Source organism: Parus major, chromosome 2, assembly GCF_001522545.3.
Source record: "Parus major isolate Abel chromosome 2, Parus_major1.1, whole genome shotgun sequence".
NCBI classification, from domain to species: Eukaryota; Metazoa; Chordata; class Aves; order Passeriformes; family Paridae; genus Parus; species Parus major.
In genome coordinates, this window is record NC_031769.1 from 100,713,973 (window position 1) to 100,730,643 (window position 16,671).

Genomic DNA, 16,671 nt, shown 5'->3' on the forward strand with positions numbered 1-16,671 from the left:
AGGATATTCAGATGCTCTATTTTTTAAACTTGTACTGGGAGTTTAAGTGCATTAACATGAACACTTTACCTAGATGAACAAACAAGATGATTTAGTCTACATTAAAGCATAAGTAAAAATGCTAGAAAAAACTTCTGTCATAGTTTATCATCCTGATAAGTATCTCATGAGTGAGATATATCACTCACAGTATATTTTTATATTTAAGGGTAGAGAACATTTGTACATTTATTTCTTCCTCTCATAGATAGTCAGTATCAAAAAATTATTATTTTTTGACATAGATCAAGCTATGTACAAAAGTCATAAAAAATAAATGTCTATTGGATATTTTTCTTTTCAATGTCAAGATAATTACGATTAAAAATCAAATCTGCGTAACCAAAAACTCAGCACTATTATTTGTTGTTATTTTTGGGGGTCCACCTGGTTATTTTCAAGTAGGAAAGGGGAATTTTAATGATTTAATTCTGGTTTTTCATTATATTTTATGGGAGACTGCAGTATTTGATACACACTGTAAACAAGGAATGCTATTCTAACATGCCAAGTGTATTTGTGCTTGGTATAGACACAATACATGAACATGCTTACAACAGAATGAGATTTAGAAGCAGCAGCGGGAATCTCTACAGTCTTCATCTGAATAGGCAACTGCATTCAAGAACACAGAAGGATAGGGAAAGAAATTAATCCAATAAACCTGTATCTCTTCTTGTTTTCAAAGGCAGTGCTTCAAAATCACCCAGACTGGTATGAGCATTTGGTGGCCGTATCAATGTAGCGTTTTCAGTTGCCACCAAAATCATTTGGTGATATCAAAAAATGGTATATCAATATAAGAGAGAAAAGATAACAGACTTCCAAGATTTGGATATGGTCGTAAGACAGAAACAAAAAACAAACCAAAACAACCAACCAAAAAATACACAAACAAAAAACCCAACCCCCCAAAAAACCCAAACCACCCAAAACTGGCAAAAAAACCCAAAAAACCCAGTATTGTTTCTTGATATATTTGTTTCTAAAATACATTCTGCTTTGTAAATTTGCTACACTCCATTTTTTTTTTTTTAATCTAGCAGATGAGAAGACCAAAAGCCTTCTTTCTCCAGACTGCTGAAGAAGACCATCTGGTAAATAAACTTCACAGGAAAAAAAGACGCTTTCAATATGTGATTTTTCTGACAAACTGCATTTCTCTACCTTTTCTGCTTTGGTACTAGGCTTCACTGATTAACAGGTGTGTTAATAGGTCTCTCTCAAGGGTGCTAGGTACCCTCCCCATCAAGCCAAATTTATGAATGATTTTTTGTCAAAGATGGAAAACTCCTCATCACACATCAGCTTTTCATAATTTGCCTTCCTCTAAATTACAGACATGCAGGTGAAATTGTACAGCTGATGCTGCATACATCTTCCTTGAACAAAAAGTAGATTCTACAGCATAATAAAGGCAATTAGTAGTCTGAGCAACACTAATACATGGTCACCTTTATAATCTTTTCTGCAAGTGTTTGGTTCACAAAGATGGTGTGCCTAGCTCTTGAGTTTCAGAAAGATGACAATTTCCCTATTTGTAGAATATATTTTAAGTTACATATTTTTAAAGAGGACAAGTATATTACTTTTCACACAATCTTCTATGTTCTACATTACAACCAAGAAACATTTCCTTTTCCCTTATTTACCTCTAATTATTTACTGCAGACTTTCATTTTTCTTACTTCTTTATTCTGATAGGCAAAGATCTGTTGTAACTTTTCTAGTCTGATTTTCCTAACACAGAAATCAAACCAAGATCTTGTCTTTGAGACAGAGATCTATATATGCTCTCAAGTCCTTTATGTCTGATTTACTGAGGCTCAGTCTGTGTGGGGAAAAGGATAGGAAGAATTTTTTTTCTTCCTCTGTGGCTTTGACAATGGACTACAGAAAAATCATGATTTTCTCAAACTTGGTTCACAAGCCACATTGACAGGCAAGGGAAAGAACAGCCTGCATGAGATTTTGGAATTTATACTGGCAAATAAATACTAAATAAATACTTATTTATATAATATCTAGAATTTGCTTGTACTTTCAGAGAATTTCCTAAAGTATATGAAAGGTGGGCATGTATTACATACAAAATGTAGCCATATATGTGAAAAATCCAAGTGCTTTCACCTAGCAATTAACAGTTTTCTAAGACTGCTCCCGTTTCACTTGCACATCTGTACACAAAGATCCAGGGAAATTAAACACTGCAAGGAAGCCTAAGTCAACTTTGTATCAGAAAACCATGTTAGCTCTGCATTTACAGCCTTCCACCTGAATGGAGTGTCTCATTCCTTGCACAAACAAAACTACCATACAGCTGATTATGACAAAGACAGAAAAATACAGAAATCATGAAAATGGTGAAAGACAGATGTTCTGAGACTTATCATTAAACCCTTCCATTAAAATGAAGAGGCAGAGAGAAACTCTGGTATTCTCATTTACCATAAAGTGGTAACTTGTAAAAAGAATTGACTTTGATGACTACTAGTTTTTAGTATACACTGTTTCTTTCTGTCCTCAACACCAGTAAAACACCAATTTTTAACAGATACTCAAACATAAAAGTTATCACAAGTCTTTGGTGGGTAATGGTAGCAAGTGAGCTAAGGTGAATTTACCATATGGCTTCAAAATATAACCTGCAGATGTCACTTTCACATGTAAAGGGTCTATTACTTCTGTACATGTCTAGGCAGGGGCAAAAAGTAACTTCTGTGTCATCCGTCACTGCTATCGCAAAATAGGTGAACTTGGTTCTATAAAGCCTCACCTTTTCATAGGGCTTAGAATGGGCTCATCTCTCTGAGTGAAGACAGATAGCTTCAACCATCTTTTCAATATTTTGAATATTAAAAAGTAAAGAACAGCATCAAACACAGTTGGATCTTCAAGATTAGCACCGGTACACAGAATTCAATCACTTTGCATATATATTAGGAAAACAGCCTGGCTGTTTTCAGTCCCACATCCTGCAAAAAATAACAGCATCTATGAAACTGAGAAACTGTGGACAACTATTTTGCCTTGCTGTTATTCAATTCTCCCTGAAGTAATTCCACATGGTAATATTCATCTGGAGACTAAAACCATAGAAGCAAAAGTTTCTTTGAAAAGAGAAGTATGGAGCTTCCACACTGCTGTAGTTGTGACATAAAAACAAAAAAACATGCCAAGGAAGTTAAGAATATTGTTATTCAATGCACTATTTCTGCTTCAGATGCCTAAAAGGGAAGTTTCAGTTTGAAAGAAAACGTGTTTTTGTTTCTGAAAACCCTTATTAAAATGTTCACACAGCACAGAGTTGTGCGTGGAAGAAAGACAAGTATTTTGCAGAAAAGAGGAGGAATATGAAAGGGGTTATTAGAGAGGCAAGTTTATGCTGTTGGTAGTGAAGACTGTAAACATTTTCCTTTTAAATATTTATTTTCAAAAGTTTCTAACTTATACCTAAAAAAAACTTCTCCTGATTGAAACTTGACTTGATGTCTGTCTCCATAATAAGCATATCAGAAAGCAATTTTGCATCTGCTTTACAACTGGACAGAGTAAAAAAAGAGGTTGAAAGGCTACACTGCACCATTGTATCTAAAATAATTTTATTTTGAAGAGTAACTTTTTACAGTCATTAAGATATGCTCTGAAGTATTTCCACAAAATATCTCAGATCTGGCTGTTCTGCATGCTGCAGCAAGCAGAGACAATCTGAACTGTGGGGAGTATTCAAAAGTCTGAGATGCACAAAAGAACATACTTTATATATAAAGACATGCAGGCTGCCTGTGAGTTATCTGCTGTTTCACACATGACTGACCTGCCTGAAAACCAGCCCTGGTGGAAATGGCCATGAGTGATGCTATAGAACTGTGTTAACATTCATTTGTCACTCATCATTTACAGCTGCTGGTGCTGTGGAAGAGGAAACATCCAAAATCCATGACAGAGACTCACTAAAAGAATCTACAACATAGCTCAGTAAACTACCTGAGCTTCAGGAGACACAGAATGAATAAATACAAACCAAATTATTTTTTTCCTGCTCAGTAATCAAGATGAGACATGCTAGATCAGAAATCATACAGCAGTCAGAACATCCAGCACTGTGTGTGAGGATAAGCACTCTACAGCTATTCAACCTAATGCTCTTACAGAAGGACCAGGTTAAAATTCATTGATTACTTAACTCCTGCAAAAAAATAACCCTTAGCTGCCAGTAAATTGAACAGATCATACAGCTCAATATTCTCCTATAAAAAGAATTATATCCATGGGAACAAGGGATATATAAAGCAAAATAACAAGTTTTAAATTGCACCAGCTGGTTGGTTCTGCATGACCCAATATACTGGCTTTTGACAAGGGATTCTTTTTAATCATGGTGACTCAGGTGCGGATCCCATCTGTTGATGTCAATTACAGCAGATCACCAAAAGTCTTTATTAGCTGTAAATTCAGTCTACCACTCACATTATCCTTATCACATAAAGGAAAATTGATATTAATTTAGTAATTGAAATTGCACACTCTGAATGCATTACTCTTAAAAGCTGAAGTAAAATATTTTTTGTTTTTTAGTTGAGAAAGCCTCCATTAAAAAATTATTTTAAAAAACGTTTCCACCCCTAATTCAAAGTAGCAGCAGGATACTAAGAATGCCAAGGTGGAAAGCTACCAGTCTGCATGTCAGACTCTGGTTAGTATGGAAGACAGTAACACTTCAATAAACAGGTGATTAGGCAACTCCCAGCTCTGTTAAAAGCAGATTGGTACTCTATTACAAACTGATTAAATTTGCCACTTCTTCACTTCAAACAATTATATTTGCTCATTAACACTTGATATGTTGAATGCAGCTTAAGAACATAGGAAAATTAAATATCAATCATTCTAACTCCTCAGAGATTTAAAACTGACTCACATAATGATATTTTCCTTCAAAGAACAATAGGCATGTGCACCTGTGAAAGCTGCTGTGGAGGAGAAAAGGGAGAATGGAAAAAGTTATTTAAAGACTGATGAAAGTAGGAATCAAGGGAATTAAACATGCAGCTTAACTGTTGTGCTGCCCTGATGTGTTGGTACATATCTGATCAAAGTGAGTTCTAAAACAGAGCATGAACATCGCTGGCCACAGGGCAAACTGTGGCACATGAACATGCTTCTTAGTAAGGCTGACATAGAATAGAATCATAGAATATCCTGGGACCCACAAGGATCATCAAGTCCAACTCCTGGCCCTGCATACACCAGTCCAAGAATCCCACCATACACCTGAAAGGACTGCCCAAATGCTCCTTGAATTCTGGCAAGCTTGGTGTTGTGACCACTGGAACAAATGGAGGCACAGTCCGATAGGAAACAAATGTGTTTCTTTCACAGTTAATATAATATAGAGTCCTAAAGAAGTTCTGGAGATTATTCCCAGTTACTTTACCACCTTTGCAAAAGATGGAGACTACATCTTACTGGAAGTGTGCTTTGTCAGGAAGCTGGGATACTGGAGAGTAACGCTAACTAGTCTTTAAGAAACTGCATCTAGCAGGATGTTGCAGAGAACCATAAAAAACAGAAGAGTATTTTTAACCCTATTCTGATGATAGGAAAGCTGAGATAGAGGAAGAAAAAGGAAGTTGCTCGTGATTCTTCATCAGGCCACAGACAGAACCAGATAGAATACACAAATTTTGGAGATCAGTGTTCTTCATTCCTACAAACTAGAGGTATGAAGGTGCTTTCCAACTGGCCTTAAAAAGTAAGTTGTTAAAGATGTAAACCACAAAAAACATCACAGCCAGATAATTCTGAGCTTGTTGTAAATTGTATGCTTATTTTTAAATTAATTTTATATTCTTCAGAGAATCTGTTTCCTACTCACTACACCATTGGAGGAAGGGGTTAGGCATCCCCATGTGCACTTAGCTGCAGTTATACAGAAGACATTGATGTGACCCACCCCCAAAACTGATAGCTGCAACAGTCATATATCTTTTACACCTTGGAAGAACATTAGTTTCTACTCTTATTCTCTTTCTTGACTAAGTACTTCTTGACACCATACAAGGAAAAAAACATGGCAAAGAAACTGTTGGGACTTGCTGGTGGATCTGGAAAACAGACCTTCAGCACATTATTCATATGTAATTATGTACTTGGTTTTAGGACCTGAAAGTATAAAACTTCAAGCTTGGTATTTCCTATTCAAGTATTATGATGATTGTGATAAAAATTATGATAAATTGTAACAAACATTGTGATAAAACAGTACTTAAACTTGCTTTAGATGGGGGCCTATGAGAAATGTATCTGGCAGATCTTCTGGTGTACTTCCTGATGAAAACTTATTGAAAACTACAAATTAAAGGCCAACTGTTTATCTTTTTAGTTTAGGTTTCAACTAATAGTGAAAAACACCACTAGGTAAATGTTAAATGGAACAAACAATTTCTTTTTTTAAGAGGAGGGTGGAAAAGTCCAAAAGGAATAAATCAAATGCTGCACTTTTGTTCCTGTCTTCCTATCTGGCTGAAAACATGACACTGGGTTGTCTGTAGAGACTGTGGACTAAGGAACATGGTGGATGGGTAGCAGAAGTGGAAGAGGAAGTACATTTACATGGCTCAGATTCTGAGACCACAAATTCTGAAAGTATGAAACTCTGGTCTAAAAATGTAATGTTGACGCTAGTGAAGTGGTTCTGGAAATAACATCTGTATCCTGCCCCACTGTCATCTGACATGAAGCAGCACCACATTTGAGACTGTGGAGAGCTAAGGTACAGCAAGGCAGAGATAGGAAACCTCCCACTGGTTTAAGTGGGGATTGGAGGCAGCAGACTCTGGGGCATTTAAGAAACTACTTAAATCATAGCAAAATGCCTTATTTGACATGGTCAGCATTTTATTTGCTTTAATAAAAAAACATTAAAAGGTATGTGACCTCTAAATCCAACACATGTTAAGACTATTCTAAACATATTATACTCAGTACTCTAGCTGAGTCTCTTAAAAGGCTGAAATAACATCTGTGGGTGGAGCTCAGCTTTTTCAGCTTTCAAATGCAGGAAGCTCTGTCAGAGTCTACCTATTACAAAAAAGATTCCCTCCAAGCAGTGGAGGAGAAATCAAATTTTTACACATGCTATCTGAGCATAGGCAGGAGATTGGCATATTGTTCAATATTGTGACTTAAGTAGTCACAGAAGACTCATTCTTTCCATTTGTTCCAGCTCTGAACTTGACCAAAATAATAAATAAGGACTGCATCAGAACGCAAAAATTATGTCTTTGAAGACAAGTACAAATTGAAAATTAATTTGTGTGTTGATAAAAGAATAGGCTCTTTTTCTCGAGCAAGCTTCTAAATGATGGCCTGTAAAACTGTCTCTTTAGAACCCTGTGCTGAATCCTCCTGCCTGTGATTAAATGTCTTTTAGTCCTCTACCAAAACTTGCTGTAGAGTTTTGTATTTTAAGGACCTGGAACCCAGTTATCACTGAACAGTTAAGAGAACATGCATTTTCATGACACTGCTTTGAACAGGTACAAAACATTTCTACCATGACTCATCTCTTTTTTGATGAGTAACATAATGCTGAGTAACTTCTTTGAAAAAGGATACATTTTTCTTTCTTACTTAAAACCTATTTTAACACAAAGGTAAAGGACAGCTTACTTGAAATACCTGAAAATTCAGTAATAATTCAGTTTCCTCACTTCTACCTAAGCGATTGAGCGGACTCTACTCTGGATATTGACTGTGGCAAGAATGCATGTTAGAGAGAATAAACTTCAATCCAAGTACCAAAACCTTTTAGCCTCACATAACTGGAAGGAAAGGGTGATAAACTTACCTTGTGTAGCAATGTAGTGATTTGGTCTATGATAACCCTAGAGTAAATTGAAAGGAAAAAAAAAATCAGCAATTTGCACCTTGGCTATGTTCCTACGAGTGAAACTTCATTTAGGGTAGTATTCAGTAAATGTCACAACAGTACAAATAATGCATTAGATGCCAAAGTTCTTTTCAGCTGGGGAGGGGTAAGTGAGAAGGGAAACAAAAGCAAGTGTGTTTTCTGTAAAATACTTAAGTTGCAGCCTTTACATTAGGGGCCAGAAATAATATGTTCTTTCAGTCCCTTGTTGGCTCTGCTGGAAATGAACGGCATGAAATCCTCTCTAGCTCTTGCAGTAAATGGCATCAGGTACTCATGGAGTCTGAGATATACCTTCACCTATTGCTGTTGACTGCAAAACCTATCCCTTTTTTAACAGCTAAAAAAAGTCAGATTTGCATTCAGCCTGGGGAAGTCAGGAGGCCTATGGTGATTTGTTTATGTTTTATTTCTCAACAGTAAAAAGGAGGGTAAGTTCTTTGATTAAATCATTTGGTATGATCATACTTTTTCAAGAAAAATATAATACAACTCTGATGACAAGAGCGGCTTAATCACAAGTTGGCCAAGCAATAAAAACCAATACTCTATGCATTCTTTGCAACATGGAACAGGTTGCCAAAATGTAATCATAGAATTTTTATATTATTTGAATTTCTGATGTGATGGGAGTATCACCAAATGTTCAGATCATGCACCAGTATGCTGATCAATTCAGTTGTAGGAGTCTTAATATTTGAATAATGGTTATGATGCATTGTCAGTGATCAGCAGGAAGAACTTAAGGCTGTAGCATGTATGCCATTGCAATTTCTTTGTGAAAGAGCAAGGGGAAATGCAGTGATACGAGGTGGGAAAGAATCAAAACAACTGAAGATACTTTGAATATTACAGAAAGAATAATGTGAATTACAGAATTGATTTCTTTATATGACATAGAAGCAAAATTTGGAAGTCTCTGAATTGATAAGTGTTCAGGGAGCTCCAGAGTGGGCTTTTTTTTCCTGCTGTGTGTTACCTAATCCTTACTGCCTTAGTGGGATCAAGCATTTCCATTTCCCAGTCAAAAAAAGCATGGGAAGAAATACATCATAACCATTGTGTCTATGATTATGTCATTCCCTTATTAACATGTTATACTGACAGCATGACAACTCTAGTAATAACTGCATGCAAGAGCAAAATTAAAGCTGTTTCTTTAGCAGAAAAAACAGTGTTTCCAATGGAAATCAGACTAGCAAAATTATAAACAAACATGCTGTGTTTTGTGGCAGAGTTGTCTTTGGAGGATACCTGCAATCCTCCAACCTTTGCAAAGAAGCCATCTGCTGAGGATGAGGAAAAGACTTTTTTTGTTCTCAGGCATTGTTTCTTCTAGGGCCACATTCCCTCCATCCTTTTGTACTCCATGAAGTACATAAAGACCATAAAGTACTACATAAAGTAACTTTTTTGCAAAAGCAAAAAAAGGTTTCTGTGCAGATATCTATCAGCATTTTATATGAGACTGTATGATCCGAATCTTTATTTCTCATATCTCATAATATTTTAGAATAAGATCCAAATGTGACACAAGAACATACTGCTAGCCTAAAATGAGAACAATCCTGAACATTGGAGTAAATGTGAAAGTGAATTCAAATCTAAGTCCCAGTGTGAACTCACCTTTCATAACAGATTATTCCCTTGAGAAATTAGTGTGGTGTCTAACTAAATGTATTTGTGTATGTGCCTTCACTGCTTGGTGACTGTGTTATTCTTTCAAACAGCAAGGGACTAAGCAGAAATCTGAGGTTAGTTTAATGATCCTTGAATATTCTTATAAACATCAGTAAGAAGAGATATCTTCAGAAAGTTCCTTCAGACTCCATATTATTGCAACTGAAGTACTTGTACAGCTTTAGTTCCTATACATTCTGAGAAAAAACATCTCTTACATTCCTGTTTCATGCTAGTAATTAAATTTGAACTGCAAAATCTGACACCATTTTTCAAAGATGTAACGACAGAACAAGGAATCTTTAGCAGGCACAGTTTCCTATGAAGTAATACTTGTTTTACTTAGCCTAACATCCAGCACTCCATGTGAACAGCAAAACTACTAACTTTGCTATCCACAGACTTCTGGCTTTAGATAAATAATATTGGCTTTTTAATGATTTTCAATTCTACTTTTGAGCTCATTCTTTCAACCAAAAACACCTTGTCTCTTAAAGAATTTATTCTAATGTAAAACATTAAGTTAACATGATGCAGAATGAACAAAGAAGCCACTTTCAATAATTAAACAGCCTACATATTTAATGAAATGTCTTGCTTGCATTAGAAATACTGGTTAACAGCTGCAGAATATACTTTGAAGGCGACTTAAAAGTGCAGAGATGACAAGAGACTGCAAATCTCTGCATTAGGCATTACGGAGTTTTGTCACATTAATATGCAAACAGCTTTCTTTTAAATGTGGAATGATGCCAAGCTGTTGACAGAAAGTGAAAATAACATTTTGCTAGCCCATATAAGCACCAGCAGGAAAAGTAGCCATACAGTGTTCCTGGCAAGGTTTCAGTCTAGTGGCAGTTGGAGGAAATGACTCATTTAATTTACTGATTGACAAACCTTTGAGGCTTTTTTCTTCCTTTAGTGAACACCTAGCTTCCAAAGATAGCACTCTCCAGTGCTAAACAATGTTAGCAGCTGTTATTAGTTGTGGTATCTACTACAAATCGTGAATAATGTGAGAATAATTAGAGTTCCCTCTTTGACTGAGAATAGCATTAAGCTCGTTGACTACATCAGGATACGCACATCGATATAATTCCCATTGATGTAATCGGAACTTGTTTCTCCTTCAATAGGCTGCAATCTCACTCGAGAATGATCATCTGAAAAGGGAACAATGGAGAGGAAAAAAAAGTAATTAAAAACATATTCAGTAACATAGGCTTAATCAAAATATTCCTTTATAGCCAAACAAAAACCTTAGCAATTACAAGTTCATGCTTATTTTGTTGGACATGAAAACTGTATCTATATTTAATTCTCATTTCAGTCATTCAGAGGCTTTCCAAATCCACTGTTTTTCAGTATAAATTTCTTAAATCTTATAATGTGAAACCCATTAGCTTTATGATTTTTGCCTTGACTGCCACTGCTTTTGTCAATAAAATAACATTAAGTTGTCAAAAAGGCTTATTCATTTGGAAATGCTTCTGCCAGTACTCAGAAGAAGCTGAAGCCATTCAAGACATACTGCCACCTCAGAGTTTTTGGAGGAAACTCATTATCCTTTTAGTAAGACAGAAAGCAAAACAAAGTAATGGCAAAACTCAAGCAGTAAGACAACGGCTTTGCCACTGAATTTTGTTCCACTGTGGTCATCTGTATCTGTTCAGGACTGTGAAAGCACTTCCAGCTCCATTTTCTAAATTCCAGTCCAAAACACTATGGCATGAATTCATCTTATGACAGCTGCCTCTTCTTCTCTATGATACAGCAACACTGCTAGAGGCTAGTTCCCACCCTGCACAAGAATATCTGTAGGCTGACAGGGCTCCTTCTCCTCGGAGACTTTGTAAGCCCTCTTGACTCTCTTAGTTCAAAAGCAACTACAAACAATGTTCTATTCAGAATGCTGCACAAGTTGTAGACAAAACAATTTGAGGGTAGGATCTCAAGGATGGAGAGATGGTAAGCAGACACTTTACTGCTGCTTTGTTTATGAGGTACTGCTAATTAGGTACCTATGTATTATTGTTTTGCTGCCTGCCTGCTGAGCTAGTATTACTTGCAGCTGATGATAGACCTTCATGACTTTATGAAGTTTTTGGTTTATGGTCATTATTTGGTTGTAAATGTAAATAATCATTAAAACACCCCAAACTTGCCACCCATGCTCTGAACAGCTATTTCTGAAGCTTTAAAATTCCTAAAAGATTAATAAATGAAAGAATATGAAGCAGCTTAAAAACCTAACTTCATTAAAAGTAGCATAATTTTGGCCTACATTATGGTGGAGGAGGAACAGGGCAAGTGCTTCTTAAAATAACATTGTTTTAGAATGACAAGTCAAGAGAGAAACTGGTCAAGGTAAATTCTTTATCTCTTCCTCTTATGCTCCAAGTCTTAGGAAATAGAAATTTTAGCACCTCATTTATTTCCTCGGGATTCCCTTGGGAGAGAGAAAGGGCATGCTACAACCCCAAACACAGTAAATCAGAATGAATTAGAATTCCATCTTCAGGTTCCACAGGCCTTACACTGCTGTTTTCTTGGAATAATTTCACTCAACAGTCATCAAGAATGAGGTTTTCAAACATGCTTGAATATTTGAATCAGTTATGTTAATCAGGTCAGCCTTTTCAGCCTCTTTACTCACTTTTCCAAGAATAAAAATTTATAGAGCTGTGACTTTCCATATGTAACCCCTGCTTGTCTGACTCTACCAAGCTATGCTTATCCAAGTGCTTTGCTATTCTATGCTTAATTAAGCTATTTATCAGTTTCTTCAGAACAGACGTTCAGCTCACAGGACCTTATTATTAAAAATCCATCTCACTAAAGAAAGATACTAAGGAACTTTCTCAGCTCCAGCCATGGCTGCTGCTTTTACTGTCTGGGGACCTGATTTAACTTCTGCTAAAGTCAGCAGACTCAGAAGTCAAGCTTGCTTGGACTCATGGCATATCTTCATCCATATTTTTATGATTTCCCACATCATTGCTTCATAGGCATTCTCATCAGGAAAACTCAGGCTAGTAAAGATCTACACTTTTGCATTCCTTGAATTAGAGAAGGCAGGGTTCACTTGTCTAAGCACAAAACATCTCATGGTACTTTATGCAGCAACCAGGATATACTGCCTAGCTTTCAGCTGGCACTCTGGAATAACACATCTCTCTTACGTACTGTGCCACATTCACTGGCCTTGCACGGATGTCCCAGGTCACCTGAAATGGCACCATGTGACTATATTTAGGTAACTGAGACCCTGTTTGATCACTGGACTAGAAATGAGCTCCATATTGGACAAAATAAGCTTAGATTTCCCTCTAAGAAACATCTTTAGAATGTAACTTCCTGTTATTTGACTGATCTATACAATTGAAAAATATGCAGTATCTTTTCTTTACATTTCCATTATTTTGTTATTTCTCCTGCAATAACTCTTGCTTTGGATTAAGCAAAATAAATAAGTTACTTCATACCTATATCTTCATTTCATCTCTTTCCCTTTTTTCTTCCTGTGAATCTTTTTTAGCACTACATTCTCAGCTAAGTTTCTGGGAATTCTGGGGGTAATGAACTGTCCAATACCCATTTATTTGCAGTGGAACTGGAGTGACTCCCTTTTTTATTGCTTGGAGAACTCAAGTTAACTCCTTACTGCATGGCAACACTTGTTAAATTGAAAAAAGATACTTATGTCAACACAAAGAAATGTTACTGTGTCTGGGCTGTGCTTATGTCAAGCAGATTTAAAACTAAGTGGTACACAAGCCATATTCTTCAACATGTGTTGATTCTTAAATAGTCTCTAGGTTAACTGTCTATATTTTAAGGTATTTTTTTCCTTTATACTTCAGTTTCTCTTGACAATTTCTGTAGCTTTAAAATACTCTTTTTTCCATCTCATTGTTATTTTGATACCCTTCCATTAAGAGATCTAATTTAACTTTCCACTGATCACTTAAGCTTTTAAAATTATTTATCTTAGAATAAATTTGCCTTTGTAGAATATGGTAGTAGAAAATGAATGTAAGCATTTTATTCTCTCTCACCTCGTGTTACCTAGAACATGTATATGCCAGCCTGCAGACTGTCATCTTTAACAAGCCCCTTGAGCACCTGGTTGATTAGCATGCCTAGCCAATGACCCTTTCTTGGGACGTGCATTCCCAATTCTCTGCAAATCAAACCTTTTATAAATGTCTCACCTAAAATCTTTAGCTGCTTTTAAAAGCTGTGATCAATACTCTCTTCTCGTTTAGTCAATATTGAGTTAGGTAAAAATAAATACAGAACCCCTCCCATTCCCTCAAGATCTTTCATGAGGAAAAATGAATAAATTTTACCAAAATCCATGCCGAACCCCACACAGTTATGTCAGAAACATAAATTTTCTTAGGTGATGAAAGATTCATTTAGCAGGTTCGTGTTGCGTTTAGTTTCTAATGAGAAACCATGAAGGTTTTTTTGCTCAGTAAAGAAAGAACACATTTTCTGTTGGTACTGGACTGTGATCATGATTCAATTTTTTGTAGCCACTGTCATACACTGGGTAGGGCACACTTGTAGCAAATTAAATGCACATCACTTGGATAACATAAAGCATATTGCAATTTTGACAAGCTCCTGCAATGCTAGATGCTTGGTGCTATTGTTTTAGATCCCTCCAAGAACAATAGTGACTACAAGCAATATTATAACAGTAGTATCCTGGGAAAAATTAAAACAAAGAGGGTAAATGGATAGAAAAAAATATGTTTTGCAGAAAAAATATACATTTCATTATAATCATGTACCCATAGTCAGTGGCATCTATGCCACTGTATTTTAAAGTGTTTGAACATAGCATAAAAGGGCAATTTATTAAAGTGCTTTTAAGTTAAAGCATATACTTTATACAATTATCTAGGACATATTTTCAAAAGTAGACCATTCAAACTGTACCCTCAGACTCTGAGAAATGCAATCATTTATCCAGGAGAAAAACACATAAAATAATTAAAAAGTTAACTACCCTATCTGCATACATGTACTTAACAACAACAAACAACAAATAGAACGATAGTTCTTGTGGGCAGCTTCAGCTTTTCTTTTAAGACACTGTCTTTAATTCTAGTAGATCTTAATTTTAACTTGAGTTGTCTTCATTTTCACAGTCACATAAACAGGAAGTGTTATTGATAAAACTCCATCCAGCTCTCTCCCTCTGCTAAATACTGAGGACATTTCAAGTAAATTGAGCTCTAAATGTCCTGAGTTATACTTGGCCTGTTAGAAAGCCTTCAGTATGACTTGTAATTGTCATTGATTTGTGTATCTAATATCTTTTATGTGTTCTCCCTTGGCTATTCATCACTTGATTACATCAAACATAAAGCACTAGCAGTTTTCTGGTTTTCTTCAACCAAAGGGTGTCAAAGTGTGAGACAACGTCTAACATGACATGATAAGAGGGGAGTGACACACTAAACCTGACTACAAGAGAAGGCCTATTGTAATAGGTTTGGACTGGAAAAAAATTCACAAAGCAAGGATAAGCATAAAACTGCTTTGCATTTCTTAATTTTGATTTTGATATTTTTACTCAAATTATTAGCTGTTACTCATATAATGTATTACTACATCCTCACAAAATAACAAGTTTGTTCCACATTAAATATTGCTTGGAGGGAAACAAGCAAAACCGTATCTAGCTAACTTATCTGCTTTTGCATATGTGCCGTACCATCACAATAATCACATTTCTCTAGAAGATTTAATTCCCTTTTTCAGTATATAGCACTGTGTACATCAAAATACATAGCAATACTATTGTGTCCTCTCAAAACCATGCGGCAGATCATTTCTCTTGCTTAATTTGCCTCTGCCTCAATGTGTATTTCCTGTGGGCTCTCATTCTGCAGCAAACTACAGAGCTGTTTTCTCCTTGCAGACAGTCTCTGCCCAGCTGGGCCTTATTCTCATTGCCTACTGTAGGTCACTAAGTTGGGAGATAAGTTGTAGGTCACTAAGACTCATTACACATGCTCTGCAGAGAGGACCTCCTGAGGTGGTGATTCAGAAGCGTTCAAATGGGTTCTATTTCAGAACCATTTCTCAAGAAGACCTGTCCTTCTCTCTCTCCCAAGTCCATGTGGTCCACTGATGAGGAAACCGAGGCAGGTATGTGCCTGGATGTGCACTTAGGATAGGTGCTGAAGTCAGTGCAAATATGCACTACACACTCCTTCCACAGGTCCTCCAAATGTTCAATCAGCATGGCTTATTTTTCTCTTCCATCCCATGTATCTCCATTTTCATGCTTACAAAACAAGGTGATGGCTGCTTATTTCTCTGCTTATACCTGCTCATGGTTATCTGGCAGGCTGTTAAAAACACATGCATTCCACATCTTAAATTTAGATTTTAAAGTGAAAAAACAGGGAAGGGATCATCTCCTACATACACACCGAGAAGTCTCCTTTAAGTGCAACAAGAGCAGTGTGTAAATAATACAATTTTACTGAACTTGATATATTTCCTGCCTCCATGTTCATGTGCAACATCTCTCTAGTCACAATGCTTTGGAAGTCATGATGCAAGATTTAGGGGTCACTCACCAAAACATGTTATCATCTCCTCAAGTTATTTGATTATTAGCATGTCTAATCCTTATTAAGCCTGGCATTTTTAAGTAAAACATTAAAGGTTACCTTTTTTCCTTAGAGACTGTCTAGCATAAGGCAGAATAGTTGACTCTGTTATTGTGGAACACTTAAGCACCAGTATTGTCTGCTCCTAAAATATCCAGAATCTAATACCAAGGTGATGATGTGGTCATGGGTAGTCTTGTGCTCAGCTGACAGGAGCAGTTTGGGACCTGTTAGAGCTGAGTACTGGTTAAAGGTGTCATTCTCTATTAGCCAAATGCTGATCACAGGATGGAAGGTATACAGAAGGGCAGTTGAGAAAATGCATTAAATCTGACAGTTTTCTCAAAGAAAAAAAAATAATGTTTTCCCTCATTTTTATCT

General features: G+C 36.2%; 1 protein-coding gene across 11 annotated transcripts in view; it reads right to left on the reverse strand.

Moving 5' to 3' along the window:
* PTPRM (protein tyrosine phosphatase receptor type M) overlaps positions 1–16,671 on the reverse strand; it is a 441,320-nt gene that overhangs the window by 45,565 nt on the left and 379,084 nt on the right. For all 11 annotated transcript variants that reach the window (XM_015618484.3, XM_015618479.3, XM_015618477.3 and 8 more), the window contains 2 exons: positions 10,739–10,815; positions 7,892–7,928 (listed from right to left, as the gene is read on the reverse strand). In XM_015618484.3, coding sequence (XP_015473970.1) covers positions 7,892–7,928; positions 10,739–10,815 — 114 coding nt within the window. The remainder of the gene's footprint in view (positions 1–7,891; positions 7,929–10,738; positions 10,816–16,671) is intronic.